This window comes from Rattus norvegicus, chromosome 7, assembly GCF_021556685.1.
Source record: "Rattus norvegicus strain SHRSP/BbbUtx chromosome 7, alternate assembly SHRSP_T2T, whole genome shotgun sequence".
Lineage (NCBI taxonomy): Eukaryota > Metazoa > Chordata > Mammalia > Rodentia > Muridae > Rattus > Rattus norvegicus.
This window is the reverse complement of record NC_141540.1, coordinates 109,471,027-109,493,808: the sequence shown is the minus strand read 5'-3', so window position 1 is coordinate 109,493,808 and position 22,782 is coordinate 109,471,027. Positions and strand designations below refer to the sequence as shown.

The 22,782-nt window shown below is 43.9% G+C and overlaps 1 protein-coding gene across 10 annotated transcripts in view; it reads left to right on the top strand.

Annotated features, from left to right (window-relative positions):
* Positions 1-22,782, top strand: part of Zfat (zinc finger and AT hook domain containing) — a 174,861-nt gene that overhangs the window by 133,282 nt on the left and 18,797 nt on the right. For 6 of the 10 annotated variants that reach the window (XR_015624236.1, NM_001134957.2, NM_001414958.1 and 3 more), the window contains 3 exon segments: positions 7,414-7,552; positions 16,215-16,300; positions 21,409-21,532. Coding sequence is in view for 9 of the 10 variants with exons in the window: in NM_001134957.2 (NP_001128429.1) it covers positions 7,414-7,552; positions 16,215-16,300; positions 21,409-21,532 (349 nt within the window). In the remaining variant the exon portion in view is untranslated. 10 annotated transcript variants of the gene reach the window in all.

The window sequence follows — 22,782 nt, the reverse complement described above, 5'->3', positions numbered from 1 at the left end:
TGTGGAGAGGTCCTGCAGTTCATGTTCTCTTGGTCAGTACACAGTGTTTGTATATACCTGAAGCCTGTAAGAACTGGGCCCTCATCTCTGGCACCAGTACTAACTGTATTTTCATTAACCTAAAGAATATGATTCTAGACCAAAGATGAATGAATGCTTACCCGAGCTCCTATGTGACAAGGTTGAACTTAGTTGATGGTTAAATATACTGACAATAATGGGACATTTGAAAACAACATCTTCTGTCAGATCATCCACAGTCAGAAGTCTGTCAAGTGTTCTCCGGCTGCTGGTCCCCTTGCTAACTCACTTAAAATGCAGCGCTATGAAAGTATTTAGAATGGCTTACGGTGTACCTCTTCAGTTCCACCCCCAGCACCATGAAAAGCAGCAAACCTCAAACTCTTTTTCTACTGTTTACAGGAGCATGTCATAGGCAAGAGTCACAGTCAGTGTGTACACAGATGTTGTGATATGGTTGCGGTGATGTGGGGGAAATACTTTGGAGACTTTGTTGATGGTGCAAGGACCATGGTGCATGGTGAGGGGCAAATCTCACTCAATGTGCCTCAGGCTGCAGGCAGGCGTCTCTCAGAATGGACAGCTATAGGAAGAGGAGGCCTTCTCTGGGGTGAAAAGGAAAGGAATGTTCTCTTCGTGGAGAGTTAAAGTTAGCAAATGTAGGCAAAGTTCACCGTCTGCCTCTGAGGAGCTTGCCTTCACAATCCTCACAGACACCAGCATCTGCTGTGCTCAAGTCCTTTTCATAAGATGCTCAGGATACGCATGTGACCTAGGTACATCACAAATACTTGGTCTCCACAGTAAATTGCCATATGTAAAGCAATATGTTATAGTTTAAACAGTTGTTATAGAGACCTGCCCATAATAGAAGATTTTACAAAACAAACTTTGGTTCCTTGGTTGAATCCATAGAAATGGAATTTATAGATATAAAGGACTGACAGTATTACACATCTGATTAACGACAAATGTCACAAGGCCTGTTGCATTTTGTACTTCTGAAATTATAATCCCATTTTGTTTTTGTGATCTCTTTAGAGCCTTGGTAGGTGAGCAGGGCTTACTCTTGCATTAATAGGGGAGCAGAAATGATAGGGAGGAGGGAAAAGCCAGACAGGATGTGGAAGTGTAGGTTTGTAAGCCCAGAATTGAGGAGGTGGAGATGTGTGTATCCTTCCTCTCCAGCCAGCAAATTCGGCGACATCCTAGGTAGTAAGAGCCAAAACAAGATGGTTGCCCCTGACGACAACAGGTGAAGTTGGCTTCTGACCTCCACCCGTATACCAAATGAACCCACATCAAATTAATATGCACACAACCGAGAAAGAGCACTCACTCCATCTCCCAAAGCAACTGGACTTGTTATGGCTAACTAGTGATGGATCTGATATCTGAGCTCATCTCTCGTCTCTAGTTCACTTATGGGTTTACTCCATCTATCTGTCCACCCTTTTTTGCTTGATGTAACAATAATAATGTCACTATTCAGGGCCTACTAAAGTGTGGAGGTGTTTGTGGTTTAATAATGCTGCTTCTAATAACATATCTTGCACCAACTAGTCTGCTTGGTACAGGCTAGTATTACCTTGTCTTTTCCCACATTTACTAGGATGCAAATCCAAGGAGTGCTTAATTTTCTGTGTTAATTTCTTAGGCCTGTCTCTTTCAAGGTGTCAGACTTAGGCCATAGGTTTCAGGCACTAGAGTCATCTGCTACTGTCACCCTCTGCATAGGGAGGTCCTTCTCAAAGGTGCAGGTTCAGCTCTTGGTCTCTGAGCCTTTTGGACACACCCACAAAAGGAAGGCAGCACTTGTTTGCTTGGATTAAGCTCTTCCTGATATGAATCCGTGAACTTAGAGAATCATGCCTTCCAAATTTTACATTTTTTCAATTACATTATAGATCATGAATAGATGATATCTTCTGAGCATCGGCCCATGACCCAGAACTCATTCCTGACCCCTGTCCCCTTAGCAACTTGCTGAATTCCATCTTTGTTTTTACCTTATTAGTGAATTTCCTCAGTGAGCTCACCACAGGTGAACTTTCCTTGTCAGGACTGTGAACAGTGCTAAGGCCTTTTCTGATTGGGCTTCTCAATCTACTTGACTCTACTATCTCTCCCACCCTAAGGACAACAGCCTTGGACTCCACAACTCCAGAAGCTTCTAATTCTACTGACTGAGCTCCCTTTCTGCTGCCCCTTTTCCTGTTCATTATTCTGGGCCACTTCTGTAATGCATAGCTGCCAGTTCTCTTGCCACAGGCACATTTAATCATAGAGCATCTGTGGGGCTCTATGTCCAGATATGTGTCTATACCACAGTTTTTGGCATGTTTTATATTTATGGCTCTGCCTCTTCTCTGGACCAGGGATCTAGACTTCCTGGTTTTACTCCTGTAAGACTAGTATCATCTTTTCTGTTATCTGAACTAGACACACTGATGACCCCTTTACTCACGCCTCTAATCTCTGTCTTCCTGAACATCATCTCAGCCATTGGGTCGTCTGAATTCCTGTCTCCTTCTCTCTGACCAGTGGCTTCTGTGCAGGGTATTTGTTCCCCACTCTAGGCTGGCCCTCAGTGCCTCTGGCCTACAGCACTGCAGCAAAGGAAGATTGGTTCCTGCTTCACTCTAGTTCCCCCTTCCCCTCTCTCTCCCCCTTCTCTCTAAAGATTTATTTGTTTATTTTTATGTGAGTACACCATCGCTCTCTTCAGACACACCAGAAGAGGCATTGAATCCCATTACAGATGGTTGTGAGCCATCGTGTGGTTGCTGGGAATTGAACTCAGGACCCCTGGAAGAGCAGTCAGGGCTCTTAGCCACTGAGCCATCTCTCCAGCCCCTTCACTCTAGTTTCTTCTAGTCCATCCTTTATTTAGTCTCCAGAGCAATAATTTGAAATTTGAGCAAAAACTCTAACAATTCCAATAGTTAAAAGCCACATCATGTACTAGTACTTTCTTCTCTAAATAAGCAAATTTTCTGAAGTTATTATGTTTGGCATGCTAGTATTTACACAGACATCAAGAAAAGACACTGAGCTTGTTTACTGTTTACATGGGCTCATTCTCCTGCCTGATACCTAGAGCCTAATGTTATTATTCCCAGAGATCATTCATTAATAGTTGGTGTGTGTGTGTGTGGTGTGTGTGTGGTGTATGTGTGTGTGTGTGTGTGTGTGTGTGTGCACGCGCACGCATATATGCATGTACCATAGTAGACCAGCAGTATCCTTAGTCTTTCCCAGTCCACCATGGCTATTAGTTGATGCTTAACTCTGGCTCTGGGCTGACTCATATCTGGTTTATATAAGAATACCAGACTGAATCCCTCCCAGAAGAGCTGTGAGGAAGACCAATGCTCTCAAAATTGTGACTACTGAAAAACAAAACCATTTCTGAGTGATGAACTCTTCCTGGGTCTGAAGCAGCGAAGACTAAGAGACCATGAGGCTTTGTGCAACTCCTTTCATTACTTTGTGCCCCAGTTGCCTTATTAGTAATATGGGACCTCTAATTGCATCCATATCAAATCGTGAGACATAGAGAAATGAATCCATGAAAAGCACAGCTACCTGGCTGGCATATGGTAGCTCAAACTGTTGGGTGAAACAGCTTAATTGTGATGGTAGATCTCAGAAAGCTGATTAAACAACTTCAGTGTGCTGAACAGAAGCTATGACTGGTGGGTTCCTGTCTTTTGTGGGATTTCTTTTCTTTTGAACCACAGTGAGAACTTTAGACCTTGTTCCAAGTGAACTATGTGGATGCCTCAAGTTTATGTTTCTCCCTAACTCTTGGCTAGATTCTGGTCTGAAGCTCAGAATAAATAACATCTCTTTGGCGGTCCAGTGTCATTTGCTATTTGCGAGTATCTGGCTTAGGAACCAAGTTTTATGATTTAGTTTGCCTATGTAGCATTTAATCTTTGGAAGCTCATATGCATTCAGAGAATCACAAGCCTGCCTCATTTATCATAGACTCCCCAGGTCAGGGAAGAGTGTCTAACTCACAGTAGGAAGTCAATAAATAGATGCTTCAGATATGAAATCTTAAGCCCTGAAGCACTGGGGTTGAAGCCAGACCTCTTGCAAAGCAGGGCCTTAGCAGTGGTTTGTGTCCCTTCTTGGTACCACAACTCCTGGAGAGTTGCCAGATTGGCAGTACCGTGCCTTCTCAACCTAGATTTGGATTTGTAGAAAGGTCCAAATGTAGTTCAGTGAATGTAGTTTAGAACAGAATACCCTAGCAAGGGATTTCATGAAATGATAGAAAGGGTTAAGGAGCAGAATCAAGCCCAGGGAAGGCAATTGTTATCTTTCTAGCCCCAGAACTGCTCACCTGGGAGCCTTCTGCTCAGCTTAGTGCTGAGCTCACTGTATCACAGCAACCTGATGCCCTAGTCTGTCTGCGATGGTGTGGCAGAGCCCTCCCACAAGCCTTCCAATGTCAACAATTGGGGTTTTGATAAAACTCTGTAGCTTCGGAATTGCTCTGTCATTTGGCCTTCCATGTGCAGACACCCCTCCACCCCCAGCCCCCACCAATACCTGCTTGCAATTTTTTCTTATTAGAAATTCTTCCAAGGACTCTGCATGGAAACTAAAAGGCATTGAAGTTCTACTGTGGCAATTTATCTGCTTTGCCACATGAAGGATAGACTTGGCTCCTCGATCTGGATTTGGCTTGTAGGACCATTTCCTACTTTGATTGGCCTCTCTCTTTTGCACCTGTTGCCCACTTACTGCCCCGCCCTCCCAATGTAGGCAGGATAGCATTCTCAGTTTCTTTTCTTGATGTCTGTGTAAGTGTTAGCATTCCAAAAATAATAAACTCATAATGCTTGTTTATTTAGAAAGGAAAGCACTAGAACATAGGGTGGCTTTTTTTTTTTTAACTTTGTAATAGTCTGTTCTTGAACCGTTTGCTCCCTATGCAGTTGATAGATGAGAAGCCCCTACAAGTGTTGCCTTTGTTTCGGGTCCTTGTGGTCCTGATGTAGGGTATTCTCTGGGAAGTTTTGAAGCTCCTGTTTGTCTCTCATTTGAGAATGGCCTTCCTGGGGTGTGACAGCTTTCTTGTAGGAGGATTTGGGCTTGAGACGTTTGTTCAGTAGCAGGGTGCTCGCCTCACAGTGAGAGGCCCAAGGTTGCAGGCTCTGGTACCCAAACCAATACAGTTGGAATAGCCTCTGTCTCTGGACTGCAGTGGCAGGCAGAGAGGGGCAGGGACAGATTCTAGGGGCCAGGTAACAGAAGTGGTTAAGCTGTAAAAGTGGTGACTGTGGTGAGTGTCAGCTTTTTGTGTCTGAATGGTCAGCAGATTATGTAGGAAGATATGAATGTGAAATTGCTTTGAGTTATGCCTGTAGCATGTCCCTGTGGTGAAAACTTGAAGGAAGTTAGATATTCCTACCTGGGGAAAGAGAGAGGAAGGATCACACTGAACATTTACAGCCAGCCATCAACGGTGTAAAAATGATCATGGAAACCAGAGCAGAAAGACAGAACAGGCCCCAAGGCAGTGCCTTAGAGAGAGTCAGCCCTAAATATCAGGACTGAAATGCTGATCCTGTCAGGTAATTCAGAGGCCATCAGCAGAAGCTGGCAATAGCAGTGCTGCTGTGTCCTCTTGTCCTGGGAGTGACACTAACTGACGGCTGTGGGACATAGGATCTGACAAGCCAGTGCTGGCCAAACCACTTGGAACTCTTCTCCCAGGAGACTGTAGAGCCCTAAGTAGGAAGGAGAGGAGTAGAAAGCATGGACAGGAACGGTTTTGAAGGAATGGTCAGGTATGCAGTATGGAGAAAGAAGACTTAGGCAAAGAGCCTCCTTTGTGTTTACCCATCCATCCTTCTTCTCTGCCTTCATTTGCCTGAGAGGAAGAAGCCATTGTTAGAGGTTGTGGAAGCTTCAGGTCAGCCTAAGCCCCCTGGTTGGTGCTCCCCACATTCAGTTAGTGTGCCTCTGCATAATTATGGTGAAAGGATGAGTTTGTCAGTCACAGAGTCAAGGTTGTCTTACTAGACACAGTGATGTGTCAGCTTCTGTGTGTGCAAGAGAGTTGGAAACTTGCTAACGGAAACCATAGGGAGCATCTTAGCTGCTGGTGTGCCTTCTACCCTTTCATCCAGAGCATAGACCAAGAATGTAGTTATTATCCTCAGGTTTCCTGATGAGGAAATGGCTCCAAGATGTTTTGTTCCTTGTCTGAGGTTCCACTGAAGATGAGTTCCAGCTGTGAGGTTAAGCATGCTTCCTCTGAGCACCTCCCTGCACCATTCAGAGTACCACTGAGGCCATCTTACTGACCCATGTGCTGCTTCTGTTACTGCTGCACCAGAAATCTGGTGCTGCTAGATGGGCCCAAATGCCAAACAGGGATTCCTGTCACTGTCTGAGCTACATAGCACCATGACACAGAAGGGCACTTTGGTATGAGAAAGAGCCTGGCATGTGGCTAGGTACATAGATCCAGGTACATAGCTATTCCAAGGCTGCTGCTGGTGTTTTTCTAAGGGACCTGTGGGCACCCCTTCCCTACTTCTCATTGAGTCCTCAGATGTGATGTGCAGGAGGCCAGACAAGGCTGTGGACCCATTTGTAACCCATTCTGTCAGTGCCACCTCCAGCCCAGGTCAGGCTACAAGTGGCTTTTGCCAAATATAGGTCCCCACATCCTAGTACTGCATGTGGATGATGATAGGGAAATGTCACCAAGGAAGTTGTTTAGATGAAGAAACAAGAGTACAAAGGACTCGGCTGTAACAGGAACCACTTTTAATGACACCAGCTTAGAATAGTGATTGATTCATGGACTGGTTTTTGTTTAACATCTTCAGTGACAGTGGAGGAGAAAAAGAGGGATCATGAAGTAAGGACAACAAACTTGTTTAGCTGACACCCTGAGTCCTTGCCCTGGCCACTTGGTGTAGCACAGAGGCAGGATATGTTGGTTAGTTTTTATGTCAACTTGACACAAACTAGAGTCATTTGGGAAGAGGGAATCTCAACTGAGAAAATGTCCCCACCAGATCTGGCCTGTGGACAAGCCTGTTGAGCATGTTATTGACTCATAACCAATATGGGTGAACTCATCTCACAGAGGGCAGTGTCACCCCTGAGTAGGTGATCCTGAATTGTTTTTAAAAAGCAGGCTGAGCAAGCCATAAGTTCTTTTCTCCTTGAGTTGCTTTTGGTCAAGGTCTTTTATCACAATAGGAACTTTAACTAGGACAAGCAATTCCTCAGTGGCAGGGTCTACTGGGTCTGCTAATTGAAAGCATTCTGGTGGCAGATCTTCACTAGGAGGCACACTGGGGAAGTGACATGCTTGTTTGCAGAGGCTCACCTTTGCTGTTCCTTGTCCTCCTCCAGCCTTTCCGCTGCGCTCACTGTCATTATTCATGTAACATCTCTGGATCTCTGAAACGGCACTACAACAGGAAGCACCCCAACGAGGAGTATGCCAACGTGGGCAGCGGGGAGCTTGCAGCTGAAGCCCTCATCCAACAAGGTGAGTGAGGAGCTCGGGCCTTCTAAGAAGCACCAATGTCTGCTAGCCTCTAAAAGCTCAGATCTAACCTGTGGACTTGGCATGGCATTAGTCCATCCTCTTTGTTGGCCATGCCATCCCCACCCCATCAGTCACCAGAAAGCATGAGGCGATATTGCAGCTGTCATATGGTGAACTAAAAGGATGGTGGTTACCTACAGTCTCTGATACAATTGTCAACACTCTCATCTACTCGTTATCTGCTCATGTTTGCAGACTTCTGGAAATTTTAGGCTTTTTTCTTCACTCAGTGTCATTAACAAGAACATTTTGTTGTCCTTTGGTGCAGGCTTTAAAAGTTCTATTGTTGAAAAGTATGGAGTTTCTGAGTCTTTTTTTCTGTTTTTAACTCTTATTATTACAAACACATATAAAAGAATAAGCATAAGTACAACCTGCAGAGTCATTCTGTGTCGTGCAAGCGTGTGTATTTATACATTTCTAGGGCTGACCACATGGTATTAGATAACCAATCGGGGGTCTCATTGTCACCGAGAACTAATTCTCCCTTTCCCAGTGCTGGTTGTTTTTAGCTCCTCACACTTGGGTGGTGCCCTGTAAATTTTCTCCCCTCTCTCTTGGGCTGTCAGCTGGTGTTGGACTTGTTCAGGTCTTGTGTAGGCAGCCTCGTTGTTGAGTATTCATGAGTGTAGGGTCTCTGTCATAGCTAGAGCTGTGATCTTACAAAACATGTCATGGTCCTTTGGCTCTTGCAGTTTTTCTGCCCCCTCTTCCTTGATATTAAAAAAGAGCACCCCCATGAACTCCAGATGGGAGTCTAGATATGGGCCAGTAATGAGGAGGCAAAAAGAGAGGTAATGATTATACTGTAATTAAAAATCACTCTGTAGACCAGGCTGACCTCAAAATCACAGAGATCCACCTGTCTCTGCCTCCTGAGTGCTAGGATTAAGAGGATGCCACCACTGTCTGGCTTCTCTTTATGGGTTTTATTGAAAGTAAATAACCACATATTACTACTGAAGAGGGCATAACACATTCTCTTACCACATAAGGAAGTATAGCCATGTTTATGTCTCCATTCCAGTAATTCAGCTAAGATTGACTACAGCGTGTAGCTTTAGTCATTACTCCTTGATGGCTGCTACTGTGTGGAACTGAGAGAGGTTTTAGAAACCTTACCAGTTGGAGGATTGTGAGCTGTGTTAGAGCCAGGGATGCTTATTTTTCTGATTCGGTACAAAGCATCCCTTGCTGAGCTGCCTAGAGATTCATCTCCATGTAACACAAATGGATTGTCTGTATCTGGAGCATCCAGTGACAGAGCAGAACAGGAATAGATGAGCAGCTCACTCTCAGGAGCATTTCAGAGCCTTCCATCAGAAAGGTACTGTGGGCCTTTCGTTTTCTTCAGCAAGAGTTTTATGGGGCTAGGAGCAGGATGGTACAGTAAAGAGGAAGGATCTTGCCTCAAATCTGTGTTTTGTCTTCTTAAACTGTGCTGGCTTAGGCAGGTCTCTTAGCCTTGCTAGGTCCCTTGACTGCAGAGCAGAATCAGCCATGAGGGTAAAGAGAATGCAGTGCAGGGGCATCTGGCATGCAAGACTGATTCATTCCTAGATTTTTTTCTGGAAGTATCTAACACTTATAGAACCATTGCTGGGGTCTTCCTCTTGTGTGCCAGGGATGGAACTCAAGGACTTGAACATGCTAGGCAGTTGTCTTACCATGAGCCGCACCACTAGCTCCCATTACATCACTTTTTAATGACAGTTGTGGCCAGCAATCACCAGGGAGAATAGATTGACTTAGAGTCACCATAAATGATGAGCAGGAGGCTGGGGCTTGGTTTTCACATTCTTCACACTCTTGGGTTTGATTGGCAGCAAACAACCATTCAGTGTGGCTGGTGGGACAGGCCCCTGGATCTGATTGATGAGGCTATCACTGCTTTTAGATCTTCAACACTGCCTTGCAAAAAACATGTTGAACTTGTGCTATTTTCTGCCCCAATTTTTCTGTTAGCTTTCTAAGGTTCTCTAATCAATTGGTATCTCTCCAATCAACTCACATTTCCTGATAGGATGTGGGTTTCATATTTAAGCATTGAAGATGAGTGCTTTCTCGTTTTCTTTCAGGTACCTGCCCCTCCCGCCCACCCCTCCCTGTATCATTCCAGGTACTTGTTGAAGAAGCAGACATCTAAATGTGTCTTCACTACTCTGGTACTATTTGTACATTAGACTTCTAAGTCCTATACATGAAGTAGTTTATTCCTGGCTTGTATACATCTCATATTTTGAAAGCAGATTGCTCTTAGCACTCACTTTATCATCAATATAGATTTGAAATATTCTCCTGTAAAAGCCTTTGTGTTGTGCTATTTGAGGATGGTGTACTTGGATTGCTTCAGCAGGCCTTCCACTCCTGCCCTTTCACCCATGCCTGATTAAAATCCGTTCAAGGGGTAGGTTAGCTATCAGAGCCACTGAGGTGTGTAAGGTGCTTTGGATGCCAAGCTTCATGAAGTCATAGCTCCCTTCTGAGTGCTATGCCATACCATGAAGATGGGGCTTAGAAAAGGTCAGTTTTCCAGTACCCCAAAGCACTTTGTGCAGTTTCTCTAGATTCTCCAAAATAAACAGAGGGTTAGGAACAACACAGACTGGGACCAGGGTCTCTGCACAGTGTGGCCTTTGGACTAGGTACTTATGTTCCCTGTACTTGAGCTTGCATTCAAAATCATCATAAAGAAGACCAACACCTTCCTCAAGTAGCTGCAAAAATTACATTTTATTCTCTAACACTTCTAGCTATTTCCTGACCATGGAGTAACTGCTTGATGAAATGTATAGATTATAGTTATCTATGCATTTCCTTAAGCACATGTCTCATGAGCCTATTCAGTGTGGTCAGCCCATTTCCAGCCACTGAATCTCAATATTAAACTAGGTGATTTTACGGTGGCACTCATTGGTATTACTACCTGAATTGGACCTGTTTATCTCTTTGTTCAGTAGCAGTGGGACTAAGCAGTTCCTTTCATCAGCCCATGTTGTGATGGTGTTGCTAAAGAATACATCGCTTCCACCTGAGAACAAGATCCTGGGAGGCCATCAGCTGTTCTGCAGTAGCTGGGTTCTCTCTGGAGCCCTAGTTACTGAAGTGACAGTAAATAATCAAGACTAGAGAAGTAATGACAGGAGAGGGGTCAGGATGGTTTCAGTTTTGTCTTCTGCTGAAGTCTTTGTTGTTTTGAATTACTGAATTAGAAGAATGTAAATCTGTGTCCACGGGAACCTTGTTTGCAAATGCATATCATGTTATTCATGCTAATCTCAGGAAATAGCTTAGCATAGCAGAGAATCCTGTAACTTGTAAGTAGTGCAGACGTTATCACTTTAGTATTTGGACATGTTTAAAATGTCTCAACCCCAGACTCAGTGATCACTTTAGTATTTGGACATGTTTAAAATGTCTCAACCCCAGACTCGGTGAGTTATTGCTAGGTGCTCTAGCGGCGCGATGGTATGCCTCTTACTGATTATTGCTAGTGCTTGGGTTAACTTTTCTTAGCAATAGTCCTGTGAGGTTGGTGTGCTCATTCAGCCGTTTTAAAATGAGAAGCTGAGAGAGGGCAGTAAGGAAGTGACCAGGCCAGTTCTGTCTCCTGCTTCAGTATGTGGTGAGGCAGAAGAGTGGGATGAGGGTGAGGACAAGGCATGGTCCCACACTGGGGTAGTGATTGAGTTGTGCCTGCAGGTTCTCACATGAGGCGCTCCTTCTTTCCTCTTATCCTTATCCCTAAGGCCAGTCACTAATGTGGCCCAAGGTTAACTATGGGACCTATGTATCTCCTTTGCTCAGTCCTTCCCAAGGTCTCAGATCCTAGAGAGAAGCGGAGAAGACTTCACTTGAACTCTGTTTACCAGGGATGACTCATTGAAGTTCAGGATATTCGCTCAGATAATAATAAATTTTGCTTGTTTTTCTATGCTGCTTTTCTCAAGGATCCTGTGGGAAGAGAGGCGAGAGTTTGACACAGGATTTAGATAACATTGAGTTCTGTGGCCTGGTGTGATCTCATAGCACTTCAAGTCACTAAGGATAACACTGTCATTCAACAGGAAATGAGAATGTCTGCAAGTAGGCCTAACCACATTTCACTTCCTCACCTTGTAAACTTAAACTATTTACTTTCCAAGTTCATTAATGAAGCTGTTTCTGCTTTGGTCTCTGAGTGCCTGTTTTAGTTTCCCAAAGCTGCTATTGTACATGACTTCACAGATTTGTTATCTTACAAAGGTCAGATATGCACACTGAGGATCACTAAGCCAAAACAGAGATGTTAACAAGTCTACAGATACTAGGGCAGTGTCTGTTTTCTGACTTTGTTTAGCTTCTAAATACTACTGCATGCCTTGGCTTGTGGGCTCTTCTTCCACTTTTGAAATCAAGAGTGGTCAGTGGAGTCTTTCTCATATTTCATAATAATGACCCTCTTCACTTTGTCCCTTTAAGGATCCTTTTGATTATATTAGATATACTCCATGATCCACAATGATCTTCACTAGAGTTCTTAGCTGAGTCACATGTGCAAAGTACCTTTCCCATGCAAGGTAATATGCTGATATGTTCCAAGCAGTAGTATATCCATACATTTGGGGTCTCTAGTCTGTCTATCATGCTGTAGCTTCCATGAAGATATGAGAATTCATATATTTACCTTAGTAGAAGAGAAAACTCAGAAGTGTAAGGAAGTCTGTCCTGCCTGCCTAATGTTCTATGTCATTCCTGAACTGATATTATTGAACATGACATGGAATATTCCATAACATTAGGGACCACAATAAAGGACAAACCTTTTAATACCTAGGAATCCAATAGATTAGACTCTTTAAAGAGGAAGGTTGCCCTGTGAGCTTTTAAAGTTGCACCTGAATGTCCTAGCTTTCTTTGAGTTAATCAGCCCAGGTGAGAAAACTGTGGTTTGGCCATTTGCACCTTTACTGAGCACTTAATGCCAGGGCTGTGAGTAGCTAAGTCTTCTGTTGACCTTTGCTGTGCATGCTAAGAAATTAATTAATTGAAGCAGAAATTATTTCTCTCTGCTTTAATGTCAATTAGCTAGCATTGTTATATATTCAGGTAAGATTACATATTTCTGTTTGTTGTTCTTTAATTAAAATCAACTATGGCAAAGGTTGAAGTTTTAATTAATATTGGGCATTATCATATTAAGCTCAATTTAAACATAATAGGAGAATGTTTTTCTCCCTGAATTAGTTTCCTTAAAATAGTATTCCAGTTTCATTGTGAAGCCTCCATTTGACCTCAGGAAGTTTGCTGTTGGTTTTATTTTAACTCAAGGAAAAGCAGGGTTGGCATCAACATGAGCAGAGGTGGAGGACCTCACTGGGAGAGTTATGGTCTCTCCCAGTCTTCAAAGATGCTCTTCAGAGATGGTCATGGGGAAAGACAGTGGGGTAGGTGACTAATACATGATAACAGGGAGCATGTGTAAGTTTTCTTCTTGCTGCTGTGATAAAACACTACAACAAAGAGCAACTTATAGAAGAAAGAGTTTATTTTGGCTTATGTTTTAGAGGGAGAATCCAGAGTGGTAGGAGAGGCATAGCATCAGGTGACTGGAGCAGGAAACTGAGAAATTGCATCTTCAAATACAGGCAGGAAACAGAAGTGGATCTGGAGTGAGGCTCACATTTGCAAAGTGACATACTTCCTCCAGAGAGGCTGCATATCCTAAAAGTTCTGTAGCCTCCCCAAGAACACCAGGAACTGGAAACAAAGTATTCAAACACCCAAATCTATGGGGTCACTGCTCAAACTACTGTGGAAGGTTAAAAGGAAGTTGACTTATGCTCCTGGCTAAGAACAATTCATTCGATCTTATCTATAAGAACAATGCAATGTCTCTGAGATTCTGAGCATAAGCATTCACTTAAGAATTTGCCTTTTCTGTAGAATGTTTTGTAAGGAGAATCTGATGTTCATTCTGGACATTCTGGTGATGACTACTGTCATCTGGCTTTGTCTCTCCTCTATCTTGTTTTTCTGCATGTGCTTGAACATGCCAAGGATAAGAAGATCGAAGAGCAATGAGCTCAGGTAGGAAGGGAATTGCTGTTAGCCTCCAGTTCTTCAGTAGACAAGAAACTCGAATTGTAGACAGTGTTTTGCACAGATTCCACAGACGTGGAGTTAGTTCAGGAGACGGAGTGTACTGTAGCTACACGTGAAAGAAGATAAAATTGAATGATGCATGCCCCTGAGATTACCTGGCCCATAATAAATTTATCCAGACAAACTCAATATCAAGACAGAATTCTTCAGAATGAGTAATAAATAAATGGATATGACAGCCTGAGACAGGCTCATCAGCTCAACCCTTGGCGGCCTAAATTTAAGCATCTCTGTGATTCACTCACCTCAGAGACATTGGAAAAATGGGTCACCTTGGACATCACTTGATGTGCATGTCAAGGATGTAGAAAGGATTGTTTGTGAGGCTTCGTAATTGAGACTAAAGGGAAGGAGCTGGTGCAGGTGTCCAAGCCAGAGATGTGTTGAGGGGAGAGTGAGGTGTCATACTGTCCAGGAAATATTTGGTAGAAATTGTGTACAGTTGTTGTTTACTTTGCATACTGTTGGTTACAGCCTTGTTTCAAGGCAAATACTACTTCATACTCCCAACCTCTGTTTAAAATGAGGTAATCATTGCTGGAAGTCAGCATAGCTTATGATCCACCAAGTACAGAGGCTTTACTGTTACTTCTGCATTAGGCAGGGTTCGCTACAGTCACAGAACTTAGGGAATATATATATATATAAAGGGAGTTTATTTGAATGACTTACAGCCTGCAGTTTAACTAACCCAACAATGACCAGCTGTGAATGGGAAGTCCAAGAAGGTAGTGGTTCCTAAGTCCCACAATGTGACGTGTTTTAGCTGGTCCTTTGTATAAGCTGGAGTCCTGAAGGAGTAGGTTCCAGCAGAGGTACTGGCAAGTAAGTCAAGCAGGCAGAGAAGAACCAACCTTTCCTTTTCCACTGTCCTTGTGTATCCTCCAACAGAAGGTATGGCCCAGTTAGAGTTGTGCATCGCCATGCCTGGACCTAAGCTTTTCTTTATTTGGAACTTGCTCTGTCCTAGGCTGGCCTTGAACTCAGAGATCTGCTTACCTCTGTCTCTTAGGATTAAAGACATGTACCATCTTGCCTAGGCCCAAACTTTTCATGGCAACTATGCCTCAAGATCCAGGTCAAAAGCATGCATTATCCATGCCAAGATCCGGATTAAAAGCCTGTGTTTTTCAGCTTCAAGATCTGGATCACAAGTGTGCCCTTCATTTCTGGATTGTAGTTCATTCCAGAAATAGCGGAAGTTGACAGTCAAAAATAGCCATCACACTGTTGCTGCTACTGTTATAGGAGTGTGACATACAGTGTTCATTGGCTTACTGACTGATCTGATCATGTGCTGGGTACGGGAGAAGTTTGCCATGGTGGGAGGCAGGATTAAAAGAACAAGCAAGATAGGAACACTGAATTTCCAAGACTAACAGAACACAGGGAGAGCTGGTTAAAGAGGAAGGGAAGAGAAGCCCTCCTTATGAAATTAAGGTTAAGTTTCATTGTTCTCATGATTAAGTTCAAGGATGAGATTGGGGAGGAAAGGCTATCCATAGGGGAAACACAGGGCACAGAGGGTGAGGCCTGAAATCTCACCTTTGGGACATGAGCTGCTGGAAGTGAATAGTCAGCAGCAGGCTGCAAAACTCAGGCAGGAGGCATTGGTAAGGGTATCTACTGTCTGGTTCCAGTCCCATGTGGAGACCCAACTCTAGCCTAGAGGGCTAACACCTGGTCATCTAACACCTCGACCAATTGAAAGCAATTGGCTTTCTCTGGCTAGAGCTTGCATCTCCTGCTACAAGATTAGTGTTCAGTACTGCTTCTGATATAGTTTTAGAAAGACAGTCTCTTTTGTGACCTTAGGGTTGGTTTGTGTTGGTAGTGGTGTTCTTTTTATTTTTACCTTGAGTTTTACTTCCAGTTAAAACATCTAAACTCTTCCTGGAACGTGTGCAAAATTTAATTGGTTCAATAAACAGTGACACTTCAGGATGTGACCAGCTTTTTAATTTATTCTTTACTGGGAATGTCACAGGAGAATTTATCCTTGTGACTTAGCTTCTCTTGGAAGGGGTTTAATAATTGAGCATCTGATCTTAAGCATTTGGGAGCAAAGGAGATGAACAAATCAGCCACTGCTCTTTAGTGACTTAAAAATTGTTATTTGCAGATAACAATGTGGAAGATTGATTTTAGCCACAATCTAGTTGGTCAAGGGGATTATGTTGCTCATTTCTCTCTGGCATTTAAAATATCAAGCAGGTATTAGGCTCTCTGCAAAGGCCTATTCAGTAAATAAGAAAAGTGTGTGAAGTTCTAAAATCTCTACTCTAAAAGCTGATGTGTGGTTGCTGTTGTATTCCAATACTAAGGTAAGCTTGAGTGGCTGTGGCTGCTGGAGAAAAAAATAATGTACTAAATTTATAGATTCCCACACATTTGGATAGGAGACACACAGCATGCTTCTGTGCTCTAAACACTTCTCCTTGCCTGTCTGTGCTTGCAGGTGGTCTGAAGTGTCCTGTTTGCAGCTTTGTGTATGGAACCAAATGGGAGTTCAACAGACACTTGAAGAACAAGCATGGCTTGAAGGTAGTGGAGATTGATGGAGACCCCAAATGGGAGGTAACACTTTAAGTGTGGTCTGGTCTCAACATGTTGAAACACAGGTGACAAGTCAGGTGAGCCCAGGTGCTGGGCACAGTCAGCCCTCAGGATCACCGGAAGTGTTCCTTGGAAATCCTCGGCAGCCATTTCAGATCAGGGCTCTGGGTCCCTCTGAGTGAGATCTGAGCCACCAATGTGGATTTATTCTGGGTTGAATTTAGACATTTTTGTGAATGTTGTCTTGGCTTCTCCAGCCCACAAACCCTGTTTTAGATGTAACACCCAGCAGAGTAGAAGGCAAATGGTCTGTTGCTGTCCTCACAGAGAGAATTGGAAGGGGCCCTATTCCCTGGTTCCAGGTCCTTCGCATTAGCTGTTTCCCTAAGGAATTTGAATCTGTCACCATTATGAGCATCAGCAGCCACCCAAGTGTTCAGGTACCAGATGCTACTACAATGGATAGATTGCAGTCATTCTCAGCAGGGCTTCTGAGACTCCGTTTTATTGGGGTTTTGATCTGCGTGACTTTTTGTTGTGGGAGGACTACTCTTGACCTTATAGAAAGTTTAGCTGCATTTCTAGCCCTTTCCTACCAGATACCTCTAGCATCACCCTGCCTCTCTGCACCTCATTGAGACAATTACAGATGTTTCCAGACACTGCCAAGATTCATCACGTTCTGGCAATCACAGACACCTCCAGCTGATGGTAGCTTTAGAGGGTACCTGGTTATAACCAGTCAGGAGTAAAGTCTTTGAAACAGTTTATAGCACATAGGAATAATGAAACGCCATGACTGTGTGGAGATTACTTCGGAGTGTGAGGAAAGCTTGGCCCATGGAAGAGCATATGTTAGTATCACTAACCATGAACCAGGGGAGAAACGGAGTGATCATCTTCACAGATGCCAAAAGGCCTGACAGACAGCATCGCTCACCTTTTAGACACGTTCAGTAGAATGTAGTGGATGCTCCTAAAGAGGACAAAAGTATTTGTGTTGGCCATAAGCCAGCATCTTGTTTCATTTGGAAACACTAGAGGGGTTTCACTAAAGTCAGAAGCAAGTAACTATGGAAACAGTGTGTTGCTGGATACTCTAGGGCCAAAGTCAAAGAGCCGATGAGTGCTGCAGCCTGCTCAGAGTGCTTGCCACAGTACTATGCTTAATCTCTGCAACCATTTCTTGTGTATTTTATAATTGAGCAGTGTTCTCTTGAGAACGTTCTGTATATAAGTGGAACTGTGTTTTCATCGTTTGAGATGTTACAATAGCATAGGCCTAAGCTACATGGAGCCTCAGCGCCAACCTGGAATCAAAGAACTCGAAACTCATGTAATTTACTGTTATTATTATTTACCATCATCTACATGATGAAAATCCCTAGCTAAAATAAACAAAAATAATCAGAATCCACAGTGCTGTAAACTCCAAAAGCTTTGGGATATCAATGTGGCCCCCACAAGTGGAAAATTCCCATCTCACCTCATTTGAAATACTTGTGGAGGAAACAATGATTCTGATTTGCTTCAAAGCTACCAGTGGTAGAGCCACAGCAAGATTAGCACAATGTGTGATTCATTTCCTGGACCCGCCTGATAGCCTGAGTTTGATCCCCGGAACCCATGTAAAATGGAGTTAAAGAACCAACTCCACAGTTATTGTCTGACCTCTAAATGTGCATGTGGCGTGCACACCGACACTCCTCACAAATCGAAAAGCATGGCATGGAGGACGTGGGGCAACGGGTGAGACAACTGACTGTGAGTTGATAATTGTTTAAATCAGGTGATTGAGTGACCCATATGTGAAGCTTTATTATTCCTTTCTCTTTACTTGTATTTGTATTTGAAGCATTTTATAAATTATGATTAATGGGTTAGGGTTAGGGATTACAGGCTTTAGACTTATCTGTGTTATCTATAAGCTGTTTGACTTGAGCCGTTGTTGACTCAGTTTACCCTTGGTGTTGTCGACCATGCAGTAGGCTGATAGATTGAAAAACTGACAGAGCGAATACTGTAACATGCTGGAGTCCCTGTGTGACAGACAAGCCCTTTGTGTTGTAGGTGCTGAGGACAGGCTCAGTGTCTCATTACCATAGATGGTGCCATGATTATTTTCCAGAACTCTCAAGTTCATGCTACAGAATGTGTTGTCTGTTAAAGAGACAGACTTGGAATACCAGTTCATGGTGGGAAGCTCACTAAGTCAGGTACCTCCAGCAGAGGCGAACTATTAGTAAGGCTTTGACCCTCACAAAACAGTACTCACAAAAATAAGCACTTGCAGGGGTTGGGGAGTTAGCTCAGTGGTAGAGCGCTTGCCTAGCAAGCGAAAGGCCCTGGGTTCGGTTCCCAGCTCAAAAAAAAAAAAAAAAAAAAAGCACTGCCTCTCGAAGTGAGACAGCTAAACATAGAGGAAGCTGGACACAGGGTGGGCCCCCGGTAGAATAACACACTGGCAGCCTGGCAATTTAGATTGTTACTTAACTCCTAAGAGTGCCTTGCAGAGAACACAGGCCTTACTGAATGTCATGATTACCTGGGTTCCTCAGAAGGAGAGCAGCTCTTTCATAAGCTAAGGCACTTGGGTCTATAGTTGGGTAGTGCACTCTGTCTTAGTAAGAGTTTTATAGCTGTAACAAAAGGGCACAGATTAAAAGCAAGCTGGGGAGGGAAAGGTTTATTCAGCTTATATGTCCACATTGCTGTTCATCACCAAAGCATGTCAGGATCTGAACTCAAACTGGGCAGGAACCTAGAGAAGGAGCTGATACAGAAACCACGGAGGGGAGCTGCTTCCTGGCTTGCTTCTCCTGGTTTGCTCAGCCTGCTTTCTTATAGAACCCAGGACCACCAACCCAGGGATGACACCAAGATACCACAGTAAAAACATAAATAACTAAAGGTCCTATAGTCTTTACAAAATTGGATACATTAAAATTTCAGTTCCTTTAGAATAGACAATCTCCTTTAAAATACAAAGTCTTTTAAAATTCAAAGTCTCCACTGTGGGATTATTTCCCAAAGGAAAAGTCAGTTTGGTCACAATCAAATCAAAGCAAAAGCAAATTCCAAGCAGCCAGCACACGCACGCCGTAGCCTCTTCTAGGCTCCATGTGCCTCCACTCCACTGCTGCTGCTTTCTTAGTGGCCATCCCATTGTACTGAGATCTCCAAAACGGTTGGCTCTCCGGCTGCACTTTCACCGATAGCCTCAATAGGCTGTCTTTCTGTGCCAAGCCTCAGTGTCTTTTTCACTCCTTCATTCCTGGGTCTTCAACTGCTATTGAGGCTGCACCTTCACTAGCGGCCCTTCCTGGCCTCTTACAGTTCTAAGCCTCAGCTGTTCTCCACAGCCCCTCATGCCTTCAAAAGCAGTACCATGTGGATGACTCTCGCACTACCCAGCTTGGTTGCCGGGTCAAGGTACTTAGTTGTCTGTGGAGCACAGCTTCTGTGTGCTGACTCTCAGGAAACATTTTCCAGAAGATTTCACCTCAGCAATGCTTATTTCTTCTTAATTACTGCTAAATTCACAGCTCCAGCCGACCAACATTGAGTAGTTCAGCAAAGCAAAGTTTTGTTTTAGAAGTTCTGGTGTCTTGTTAATCACAGCTGATTCTTCAGCTTCAGCTAACCAGAATGACAGAATCTTGAAATAGCCAGTGGCCCTGATAGTCTTTATACTCCTCCTGAAACTTCACAAGCCAAGCCTCCATCTTCTGCACTGTTTTCAACATTTTTATCTTCCAAGCTCCTACAGAACATCCCACTAAATTCTTAACCCTCAATGGCTCTTCTAGCCTAAAGTTTCAAAGTTCTTCCACAGTTCTTCCAAAACCATGGTCAGATCTGTTACAGCAACATCATACACTCTTGGTACCTACTTGTCTTAATTAGGGTCTCTGTTGCTGCAGCAAAACACCATGATCAAATAGCAAGTTGGAGAGAAAAGGGTTTATTCTGCCTACACTTCCATATTGCTGTTCATTATTGAAGGAAGTCAGAACAGGAACTCAAACAGGGAAGACTCCTGGAATCAGGAGCTGATGTAGAAGCTATGGATGTGCGGCTTATTGACTTGCTTCACGTGGCTTGCTTAGCCTACTTTTTATAGAATGCAGGACCACCATCAGGGGGTGGCACCACCCACAATGGGCTAGGCCCTCCCCTATTGGTCACTAACAGAAAATACCTTACGGCTGGATCTCATGGAGACATTTCCTCAACTGAGGTTCCTTTCTCTCTGATGATTATAGTTTGTGTCAAACTGACACATAACCAACCAGTACACTACTGCTCAATGCTATTCTAAAGAGAAGTTATCTTTTTAATAGCTTCTGCCTTCATTTGATATTTGTTAGGTGTTTCTTTATGTCAAACAAGTATAACCAAACTGAATTTGGCCAGTTAACTATGAAAGGGCAGTTACATGCCACTCTGATCTTGTCAGTTACTCATGGATGTTGATAGAGCATAATGTTGGCTCCTATATGCTTTGGCCAAAGTTCTGCCTTTCTATTGGTAAGATTCATGGCCCTCACCTTACATGGAGTACCATCACAAATTCTGACATTGCAGAATATGCCCTTCTGCATTTTTTGTATAATATGATGTGTGTCAGTAACTAAAGTTCAGTGGGATCTCACTGTATGGTAGGGCCTGTACTTCATGTGCTAAGTAACAATGCATTCTGCCTTTTCCACCTTCCTCCATGACTATTCCTTGCCTCTGTTAGCTGCGTTTCTGGAGGCCTCAGTATAAGGGGCAGATTAAAGACAGTGTTGGTAGCAGTGGGAGGAGACAGAAGCCTGTAGAAGTGCATACTCAAGCGTGTTCATTGTGAACAACATTCTTCACTTCACACCAGGAGCATGGGAGACAACAAGCTTCCACCCAGAGTGTCTGTGTAAGGTCTTGACCCTCAAGAGAAAGTGTTCTCTTTGGGTGATGCATCTGTTGGAGCCGACGGCTCTTCGGGGGAGCAATGCCAGTGAAGTGTTAGTGCTGTTCTCCTGAATGTGCTTCCTCGAATTTTGGGTTGCTGTGAGTCTCTTGGAAGGATGTTGAGACATGATATTTTTATTTAGCCAGCGACAGAGACTCCCGAGGAGCCCTCCACCCAGTATCTCTACATCACCGAGGCTGAAGATGTTCAGGGGACACAAGCAGCTGTAGCTGCACTTCAGGACCTGCGATATACCTCCGAGAGTGGTAAGGACATACCTGGTTTTCTTCCTCACTTCAGTGATGCTCTTTATGTAATAAATAAGCCAACATGTCTTTCCCTGTAAATGCTCCAGAATGAACTTACCCAGAGTGGGGCCTACGTAGCTCAGACTTATTTCCAGAGCAACTTTGGGTGTGGGCTGTCCTGCCATTCTTACTTAACTGCTGTGTAGATGGCTGTCCACTGAACATAGTGGAGTCTTCCATTTAGGTCACAGAGTTGGAGTCTGGTTCTCCTGACTTACCTCAAGGCAGCCCTACCTACAACCTCATGCTTCCTTATGGCCTTTATTTCACAGGTCTTATCCCAGAGTGTCCAGGCAGGTGATAACAGTAGGTGGCATAGGATGTGATGTACTGGTGTGTCACCCCAGGACTACCAAAACTCACCTGTATGCTCAGGATCACTCATCTGTCTCCATTTTCCCAAAAACCCAGATCATGTTTTTAAATCAAATGTGATAACTGAATTTTTTTGATCCATTTCTAAACTTGACACTGTTCTTGGAAACAGTTTTTCCAAAGCTCTAGGAGTGCCAGAGCACATGTGTATTGGAGGCTGAGTGAGGCAAGCAGGATTGATGGGGAAGCATTAGGTGATGTTCTCAGTGGTAATGGGAAATAAGAGGATGCTCCTGCCCTGCCCTGAAGTCCTCAGTTCCTGGTCCTAAGAAAGCTCTGTCCAAACACCTATGGGCATCAGTTTCCGACCAGTCAATTGCTGCTACCTGTCAGGCTAGAGCAAACTGGGGCTGCAACACCCCCGCCTCTACCAGAATCAAGGCCATAGTGTTAAGCAAGACTCTCACTACTGAGTCCTTGTTTGAATTTGGGTTTCTGTCTCAGTGGTTAGTGATGTCTGCATCTCCCATGATCACTTGCCCACCAGTGTCTTCCCATAGAGCGTCCACAGGCACATTTCTACTCGCCCAGCAATGGCTTTCTTTAGAGCATCTGTGTACACATGTCCACTCTCCCCACCCATGTCTTTCCTGTGAGAACCATGAGCTCATGCTCACTTGCCCATTGGTGTCTTCTTAGGGGGTGTTTGTAAGCATGTCTACTTCCCTCCAGTGTCTCAGAACATCCGTGAGTGCATGCCACTCGCCAGCCAGTGGGTTTCTTTGGGGAGTTCATGCACATATGCCCACGTGCCCACCAGTGTCTGCCAGTGGTGCTGTCTCTCTTCTGTAGTTCAGCAGGCCAGACCTCCTTCTCTACCTCCTGGCTGCCTA